This window comes from Perna viridis, chromosome 12, assembly GCF_037379345.1.
Source record: "Perna viridis isolate PV_CMFRI_1.1 ecotype Kerala chromosome 12, ASM3737934v1, whole genome shotgun sequence".
Taxonomy (NCBI): domain Eukaryota; kingdom Metazoa; phylum Mollusca; class Bivalvia; order Mytilida; family Mytilidae; genus Perna; species Perna viridis.
This window is the reverse complement of record NC_142456.1, coordinates 37878640-37888373: the sequence shown is the minus strand read 5'-3', so window position 1 is coordinate 37888373 and position 9734 is coordinate 37878640. Positions and strand designations below refer to the sequence as shown.

At 34.1% G+C, this 9734-nt stretch overlaps 1 protein-coding gene across 1 annotated transcript; it reads right to left on the bottom strand.

Moving 5' to 3' along the window:
• LOC148602211 (uncharacterized) lies at positions 1 to 3858 on the bottom strand. The gene is made up of 2 exons (XM_088555400.1): positions 3709 to 3858; positions 1 to 2110 (listed from the first exon to the last, which is right to left on the bottom strand). The coding sequence occupies exon 2, from the start codon at positions 2100 to 2102 to the stop codon at positions 60 to 62; it is 2043 nt and encodes a 680-aa protein (XP_088411526.1). The 5' UTR covers positions 2103 to 2110; positions 3709 to 3858; the 3' UTR covers positions 1 to 59.
• Between the last annotated feature and the right edge of the window lie 5876 nt (positions 3859 to 9734).

Genomic DNA, 9734 nt, shown 5'->3' with positions numbered 1-9734 from the left:
AAAGATTTAGTGATTTTAATTAACAAAAATGAACTAATAAATGTCTTTTTTTTGGTTCCTCATTCCAGTCGGAGAAGATCCTGAGTATGACCGTCCCAACAATGAGCCAATCCGTCACATTTGTGTATTGTGTATTTGTGGGTTTGTGTATTATATGAAACCTCGAGTGTGTGATCGTGGCTGTTGTCGGTAGTGGTAACGACGGCGACTGTCTCTCCTTTGCCTAGTGCGAGCATGTCCTCGTTGGGGATAAACAGTTCGTGATAGTGATGACCTGGTGGATCTTGGTTGGTAACGGAGGTTCTGAAGTGAGCATCAGCTTTAGCATTCCCACCCCCTGAAAGGGAACTTGGTTTCTCCTGGAGATATGATCCCATTGTTTCAAGATGGTTAAGAACCTCTTTAACAGCTTCTAATTCCTTCCTTGTGGGGTCTCCCTCGGCTGCTACTGGCATGATTGGGTATCTCATTCTGACTTTGCCGACTCCTGGGATGTCAGGCAATGTGATGCGTACACCGGATGCTACGACACGCTTGATGTTGCCATGACTGTCTAGAACACCAACTGCACCTCTGTTGGTGTCGGCCTTATCCTTGTCGTCATTGGTACCGTGGAAAAATTCGACAGGAGTGTGGTAGTAATTGTTCAGGGCAGTTCCATTGTATGCCTTGTCTTTTGTCATTCCACCATTTCTGCCTCCCTTCGTAACCAGATAGAATTTCCTGTGGTCGGTGATTGTAGGTAGATTGTGAGGGTTCCATGACATGAGTGGTGTCATGTAAATTATTTCCAATGGAATGGCATAGGAATATCGCACCCCTTCCTGACTACAGATTTGTTTTTGATGATTATCTTTTCTGCACCATTTTATTTTCATTTCGGCCACTTCGGGATTAGTAGTTTGAGCTACGAATAAGTTTGAGTCTGAGTATCCTCTATGATTTCTGAACGTTCCCATGGCACCTTTTCTATCATGGTTGTAGTATCTGTGGTAATATCCGGTGTTCAGCAGGGTCGCGTTCTGTGGATGGCGAGAGTCAACTGTCTTCATATCAAATGTTGTATCGTGAAGCTTAGCTGGATAGTTGTTCTTGCCTGGGATCTCATTCATAAGATCGTCCAATAAACCATTAACATATCTCCTTTCGCTAAAAGCACCGTATCCATCTTGCCAATGGAACTGATTTCCTCTCAATCGGTGGTCGGCTGCAAGGGAGAATCTCGCAGCACGGGAGTGAGCAAAGCGGGTAATGTTCCATTTGCGAGCAACTCTAGCAGCCATGTCATCGACTGGTTTCAGAAGTCCAAGAGGAAGATCATTTTTGAGTGGATGACACAGTATTCTATAATTAAACTGCGCATACTCGGGTGTTCCATTGTTCATATTCATGATAGTTGTTGGTAGATAGGAGAAATTTTCCAGGTAGTGCTTACCCCCAGTATAGGCAGTAAATCTGATCTTTTCTTGTAGGTCAAACCAATTCTGAGCATCGATGTGATGGCGGTCGCTCTCGAAAGGTTCGTTTATGTTCTTTGTATTTGTTGTCCATGTACCTTCTAGATAACAGAGAACTGGCTTGAAGTATGGGCGGTAGTCTCTGAAATGGTAGTTTTGGAAAGTAAATGCTCTAAAGTAGTTCTGCATTTCTTTGATTTGGTCGTTAAGAGTACGTTTGGCTAGGACAGACGGAGGAACACGTGGGAATGGAATATCCTCCGTTTTGTGGTAGGCTTGTGATGTTTTACTTGGCATTACAAGTTTGTAATCGTTGTGACGAGTTCTGAACTCTACGCCGTTGAGATTAGCAACAAATTCGCCCATTCCCGGAGCTCTGTCATAATTAGCATGTTCGTGGATTGAACATACTGAATTAAGTGTGTGTGTTGATGTGAAATAAGGTTTGGTTCCATCTCCCGTTATTCTAACTTGTTTGATACCAGAGTCCAGTTGTGAACGAGCTCTCTCAGATATCGATAACTCGGTCAACATAAGTTGTCTAGACAGTTCTTCAAGCTTGCGCTCTAATAAGCTGACTCGATGTTCGTCAACCACTGCCATGGTGACAGTAACCAACCAAGATAAAACCAAAAAGGTTTTCATCGTAGTTTCTGTAAGATCAATATAACTGATCATTATTGTTTTTCTATTTAATATGTCCTAACTATTGTGCTGTAGTGGTTTCTTATGTTAAAAGGATAGTTAGTCTCCTTCACGATTCCTTTGCAGACCGTAATATATATATTTCGTAAAGTATCCAAAAAGGAAGCTATGTATTTTGCTACTTATTGTGATGTATAATTAGAGGCATTTTTTTTTATTTCGTACAAACTCATCATAGTAAACGGATAGTAAGAGTCATATGTTTATCATCACATCTAACATAAATGTTTGCGTTGATTTGATTGCAGTCTTTACTCTAAAAACAACAACTTTCTATGCTTTTGCTCCCAGTTTTTGGTAGAGTCCAAGTTCATTTTCTTTTGTTTCTTTGTGCTTGTCATTTTGGTTATTTTATGTTCATTTTTGTATGTATCAGTTTTCTTTGAATAATACTTAGTATTCTTGTGTTTTCTGCTCGAATCTGGTTTCCTTGATTACTCTTTGAAGAGAAATTAGGGACCCATTCTTTTACAAGCCCTATCTCGACATTTAGAAATGAAGGTAACAAGGATGTTTTTTTTTTTATCGATTATTCCTTTAATTTCGCTAAAAGGATACTGTGAAAGCACCATTATTCGTGGGGTACAAACTTTCATGGTTTTCGTGGGTAGGCCAAACCACGAAATTTGGTTCCCAACGACAAGAAGATTTCCGTGTATACTAAAAACCACAAAACCACGAATTCAAGAATCCACGAATTTGTGTTTCTTCCCTAATCAACGGAAATTGGTATCCACGAATTAAAGTACTTTCACAGTATATAGTTATAATCATTTAACAAACCAATTTTTACTAGCTTAAGCTCATTGAAAATGAGGATCCAAACTTTGACGGGAGATATCCAACGAGTATTTTTTTAAATTGGCCATTCAATTTGAAATTAATTTTCAAAATACTTTGTGTGACATAAAACAAATAGACCACAGTTTTGCTGAGAAACATTCAAGAGGAAAATGATTTTCATATTTGCCAAATTATTCCAGTTAGTACGTTAATGCGATGGTGCGTTTACATGATATTAGTGAATACATTTAAAAAAATAGCGATCTTTTGTCTTACATTTGCACAACACGAGTGTAAATTTTCATAAAAAAAGTGTAATGGCAAAATTACCGAACAGAGAACATTTAACCAGTTGTCAAAAATAAGAGTCAAAAGGAAATGGCAAAATAAGGGTAAAAAACCATGAAACTTTGAAACCACCGTAATGGTCCTAATTTGGTATAGCATTTAAAAATGAGTGATAAAAAAAATACACATTTTTCTTACTAAAATAAAAATTATGTATCAGAAGTGATATGCGATGATTACGCATTAACACAAACGTTGAGCAAACTTGTCACAATATCATAAAAATATTTTACAAGTTAACCCTTTTCCTCTATGAGGACATTGAATTATATCAATATTTTCTTTTCCTTAAAGTTATCCGCTCAATTTCAAATTTAAAGCAAGTTGAAATAAGGGTATTTTGATAAGTTTTAACATTTACACAAAACAAATTATCGGAACATACATATTGTATATATCTTAGTATAAAAGTTACCTTTCTGATGGTTCGATTCTACAACAGGCTGCTTAGGGAATCACGATCGACCCTGCGAAATACTTGACTACAACCATAACTGTTTCTGTTATATACGTGCAGGTCAATTGCACCACCTGCCAGTGTTTGTGATATGAAATCGACAATGATTATTTTGTAGCCTTTGGGTTACTTTTGTCTGGGGTCATGATTACTAAGTGCAAGATCTTTGATATAAAAGAACAATTGCTTAGGAAAAAAAGAAAGGTAGAATGTATCATATTTTAAGGACATGTTGCACATGCTTCCGATGTATTTTTATTACATACATATACTTGTAGAGCGAAAAAGGGGAAAGTAAATACAAAAAGGGAAAATGCTCTGAGGAGCTGTTATAAAGAGCTTTATAAGCTATAATGTTATAAATAGATTCGTCTGCAATATGTTTGCAAATAAACAAAGAGGAATTTAACGTTGATATGTGTATCAATTTTGCAAAAATGATTAACAAAAAGACTTAAACTATTTACACAATTAGAGTCGAATTTCTGTTCAATGTCCGTTGTGCACCGCGTTGAGGCCAAACGTTTTCTGGCAATAATTAAGGCATTATTTGAGTTAATTCCTTATTAAATGTTTTTCTGTGTACATTTTGTCGTTTTGATTATAAAACTTCATCTGTACAGTTAATTTTAGAAAACAATTACAGATTTCTAAACACCATTTGGCATTTCAACTTTCCTGTATCATCTAATAACTAATGAAACCTAATTTTGAATCTGTATGTATCTTAACTCGATCGAAGTAATGAGAACCTCACCGAACCTTTAATTATTTGTTTCTGCTTTATCAAATGCTGCCTTGTTATAAAAGAAATGAAAGAATCATTCCTTGCTCATCAATGCGAATTAAAAGAAATTGTTCATCATGAAGTAGTATTTAGTTACATTATAACTTAAGTATCCACTTCGCCAATCATAAACTTGCATGTAATAATTATATGTCGATTATTATCTTAAGAATGCATAATTCATTATATCTCGTTTCCCAACCTGATATTACATAAACATCTACGAAGTTGTTTCAATTGAAACAAAGTCAGTAAATCAGAAAATTTTCGCCCAATACGTTTTGTTTGTATTTTGTATTTATTTCCTTTTTCACCTTTTAAATTGTGGCTATTTTTACTTATTTCTTATTTATATATACTTACTGTTCATATTATTTGCAGTTTGTCAGTTATCATGCAAATAAAATACTTTTTGGGCTGACTGAAAATGAATAAATGAAAAAATACAGTAAGTTTGAAGAATAACAAAAAAAATGTAACATACAATACGCAAAACAACCACTGTCATGTTGTAACATGAACAATCAAATAACAACAGATTATTTACACAAAAACCGAGAGAAAAAAGAAAAGAATCGGGTTTTTGTTTGTTCAGGCTAAGGTTAACACAGGTTTCGATGTAAAATTAAAGACGTTCTGTTTTATCTTAAGTTGCCGTATTCAGGCTGTTTTTTTTTTTTTTTTTTTTTTTTTTTTTTTTTTTTTTTTTTTTTTTTTTTTTTTTTTGTATTATTGCAGAAACTGTCTACAAACATATAGTCAATATTACTTTAAGACATGATTTGATATGCACAAGAAGTACTCTATAGATAAGTTATTCTAATTTTCCCTAACTTTATGTCTTGAACACTCAGGCGTATTTTGTTGAGTTCAAGTGCAATAACTTGGGCACAAATAAATAGTACATAAAATATTTTTGTGAACCCAACAAACCCAACAATTACAACAAGGACAATACAAAGATGATAAAAAGAAAGGTACAGGTACAAAAGACAACGCACAAAATAAAAACACATTTAAACACCTTGAAATATATTGAAATGTGTTGAGGTTGTTTGAAAATTTCGACAAGAACAGCTAGATTATAATTGGGAAGATCGTCTTGGAACTCGCTAAACTGCTTTCGGAATTTAATAATAGCGATATACCTCTAATTTTCCATCTCTTTATACTTTTCAAAATTCTCTGTTAAGATTCCGATTCAAAAGCAGTCAGCATCGTTGATATTCTAAGAATGATGGAGCATCTAGATACAAATACGCGAACAAAAACGATTCCAAATGATCTTCTAAATATTCTGAGAAAGATGTTATCAAATTTCTATCGACAACAGATATGTGCCAAGCGTTGTGCAACTATATGTCTTCATTCCAATGGGTACAAATTATGCCCCGATACTTGCTGACATATGCCTTTACTCTTATAAAGCTGATGTTATCCAAAAGAATGAACTTCGTTTTGCCATATCCTTTAATTTTAGTTTTTGCTATACGGATGATATTCAGACGTTTCAGTCCTATATTGGAATATTAAATACTTCGCATCTACCCCCAGGATCACCCAAGGAAGCATCTAGATAGTTTTAAACTACCTATGTGCTTTCCGTCTAGATATTTCGTTTAGTCATCTAAACACCTTTTGTTTTTGTCTAAATATTTTTTTTTCCATTTTTTAAGATATGTAGAGAAAATTAATTTATGAATTTTATAATGCTAAAGACTAGTAGTGAAACTATCTTTAAACCGAATGGCGGATCATATAAAATTTATAGAAGTTTCATCTGGGTGGTTCTTTATCAAAGACAAGAACAAGGAATTAAATATAATCTGGTAATACTATATACAAACGCTGTACAAGGATGAAATCCTAGTTATCCGTAAATCCTACATTGCCTCGTTGAATATTACATCAACTGAGATGTCTTGGGTCTTACCTTATTTTCATTTAATTAAAAAAAAACATGAAACAGATCATACAAACATAAAGTGCAAGGCAAGATTTTATACTTGAATCTCAAGAAGGTTAAAGAATCTACATCCTTTAATTTCACACATCGTTATATTAACCATGTTCCTTCATTTCAAATTGCTAAATTTGGAGCATGGCATGCGTTTATTTATCCATCAAAAAAAAAAAAAAAAAAAAAAAAAAAAAAGGAATGACCACGGTTGTCATATAAGTGAAGTAAAAAAAAAAGGACGTGTAAAAGATGTGTCAGTTGTCTCTTTAATTTAGTTCTGGAATCTTTCATAAGAATTTGAACAAACTCTGATTCATATGAATATAGAAACCGGTCGGCTAGGAGTAGGGGACGATGAATACTTATTGGAATAACAATAACCTGTTGAGAAAAGTGACAATTTGAAAGTGACAAATTTGTAAGAATTATCATTCTTACAGTGAAATGCTTCGTGTTTGACTTCTTTTAGACAGGTTTTCGTAGGGTCAGGTAGTATATAATGTTGAAAAGTATAAAGTAAAATCCACATATAATAAATAGCAATTCGCAAGTTTCACAGTATTTTTGTTTTCCCTCCTTCACTGCGTCCAGACGGCTCGTTTGTTGAGCACGTACATGATTTTGCTTGTATTGATTTTAATGTAGTTTTGGAATCCATTACAAATAAAGAAAATCCTCAGACTTCTAGATGTCATTTGAAAAAATATTTACCGAAGCCATGAAGAACTTGTGGTTACCTATGATTTGTAGAACATATTGTGTTTGTAGGATTACAAGAATTATCTTTTATCTCGGTTCTTTTGTTGAGCATTAGTAGTTATTCGCTTCACATAAACAACAATGTTGTTCAGGGCTTTGTCGAGGGTATAACAAAATATTTCTCATTTCTCAGAGCAGATTCAATACAGTTTGCTGCTTCTATGTTTTTGAATACTGATTTATGTAAATTATTGCAGTGTTTAAGGTTGTAAATGCGACGTTGTACCAAAGACAACTGTTGACAGTGAGTCCGGTTCTGGTTTCTCCTCCATCTCTTTAGTACCTGGCAGGGTCTTAAAAGACCCATAGCATGTAGATAAATTCACTTAATACTATAGTAGTAATAAATACAAAATATAATATCAAAGACTGAAGTCTTCAAAGTCGCTAATCGTCAGATATTCAGTCAGTGATTTTGGCTTCCTTTCAACATCCGAAATGTTACGAATGCGCTATGCTCTAAAATAAGGTGACTTCCGCTAAAATGTCAAATGTGTATATGTTTTAAAAGAGGTACTTTGTAGCAATCTTTGAGTCGCTTATTATATTGACAAGGGAATCAGTTTAGGAACCAGATTAGTCAACTGGCAATGAATATTCATAAATATTGGGGCGTGCTAATGTATATGACCTGTATTGTCTTGTAACGACCCCAAATGCCTGAATCGGAAACTGGGTAATGTTCAAAGCTAACCGATCATTTCATGTAAACTTCCCATTTTCATACAAGAGAGAAACACACGCAGAACACACATGTAACTGTATGATACTTAAGAGGTACATTTTTATCTCGTATGTAGTTAGAACTGTGACGCTACTGCGAAAAAAAAACGGCGAGGATCTGCAGCATTACTTATATATTTATGCGAATACTAAGTACCGAAATTACAACTAGGAGAAGTCGCTAACAATAATAGGAGACGTGGTATGATTGCCGAAGAGTTAGCTATCCACCAAATGCCAAGCCATGAACAATTACACTTCTAAAGGTCACAACATGATCTTCGATAATGGACGAAACCCATTCCATAAACCAAGCTGTAAAAGGCTCCAATATAAATTATATGAAACTATTAACAATTAGGACAAAAGACAACAAGCCGCGCCTACATCGAAAGAGTACTTACAGTTTCTGTAAGCAAGTTCAAAATGCAAAAGCAACTGATAAGCCCACTTAGTTTACTTAGACACAATTATCAATAAAAACATGTTCAAAAGGATTTACTGAAGACATATCATAAAATGTCTAAGAAAAACAAGGTTTTCGCGCAAAAGCCAAGATGAAAAGTATTGGCAGGAAGTAGGGCAAAATATACTAAAGATAATTGATATTTAATTTATTAACATGAGAGTCAATATTAGAACCAATAAAATTATAATGCAAAGATTTGACAATGAAACAGTGAAAATTACCCTTACGAATAAGTTTATTCAAATATTTTTCAAGAATAAATTGATCTGAGCTTTATTACATTTCCATAAAAACCAGGATATGAAATCCAATTTTTGAATATGTTGCAACAAGTTCAACCAAACTTCAGCATCAAATCTTCACCGCTTCATTTTTATGAGCAATATTCAGAAAAAAAGTGTGGTAACGGAAACATTGACTTAACAATTTACCGGTAATAAAGAGATCTCGTTAATTAAATTCTAACATCGCTACAAACGCGGGCATATCTAACTAGTTGAAACATATAAACACCGAAGGAACGTCGAGAAAGAGAAAATTAAAAATTGGAAACGAGAAATCGTCCTCCTTGTAGTAAATGTTAGTTTTGAGATTACCTTGTAAAAATGGAAGCATCCAAATACAGAAATGGATAACAAAAAACTGTTCTTAATAGCTTTTATTTAAAGTCAGTTCCTTTGGGTAAATTCCAGCAGTGTATTTGTAAAAGTCAGTGTTATTCAGCGTCATCAGTGTAGCGATAAGTATCATATTTTTTTCTATTAAATCAGATTTGGAAGGATCTTTGGTTAGGAAATTTGGCCATAAACCGAGATACATAACAATACCGGAATATCTGCTATTGAAGGAGTCACAACTTGTGCCCATCGGAATTCCGACAACCTGCCGATAAATTGTTACGCCTAAATGGATCCTGTAATTTTAGTTTTATATTTCTCGTTGGTCTAAGAAAATGACATTTCTTGAAATTTATTACAACAAAAATATTTTTGTAATATTTAATCGAAACACCATTTAATAAGAAAATTTCTGATTAATAAATAATTTGGAAGTGTGGTGTGAAGTATGGTGTGATGTGTGGTGTGAAGTGTGAAGAAATCGTAACTGTCCACACTTTCTTCAATACGTATGTATAGCCTTTAGCTTATCTTTGTCAGAATTATGATTGTTTACTATTTGACTCCTTGTTGAGTACATGGCTTGGACTGTAGAAGAATTCGAAATGTCATTCTTAAGTACATTTATATAGTATTTACGTCACAGCATTACCACATTACTGGCTGCTA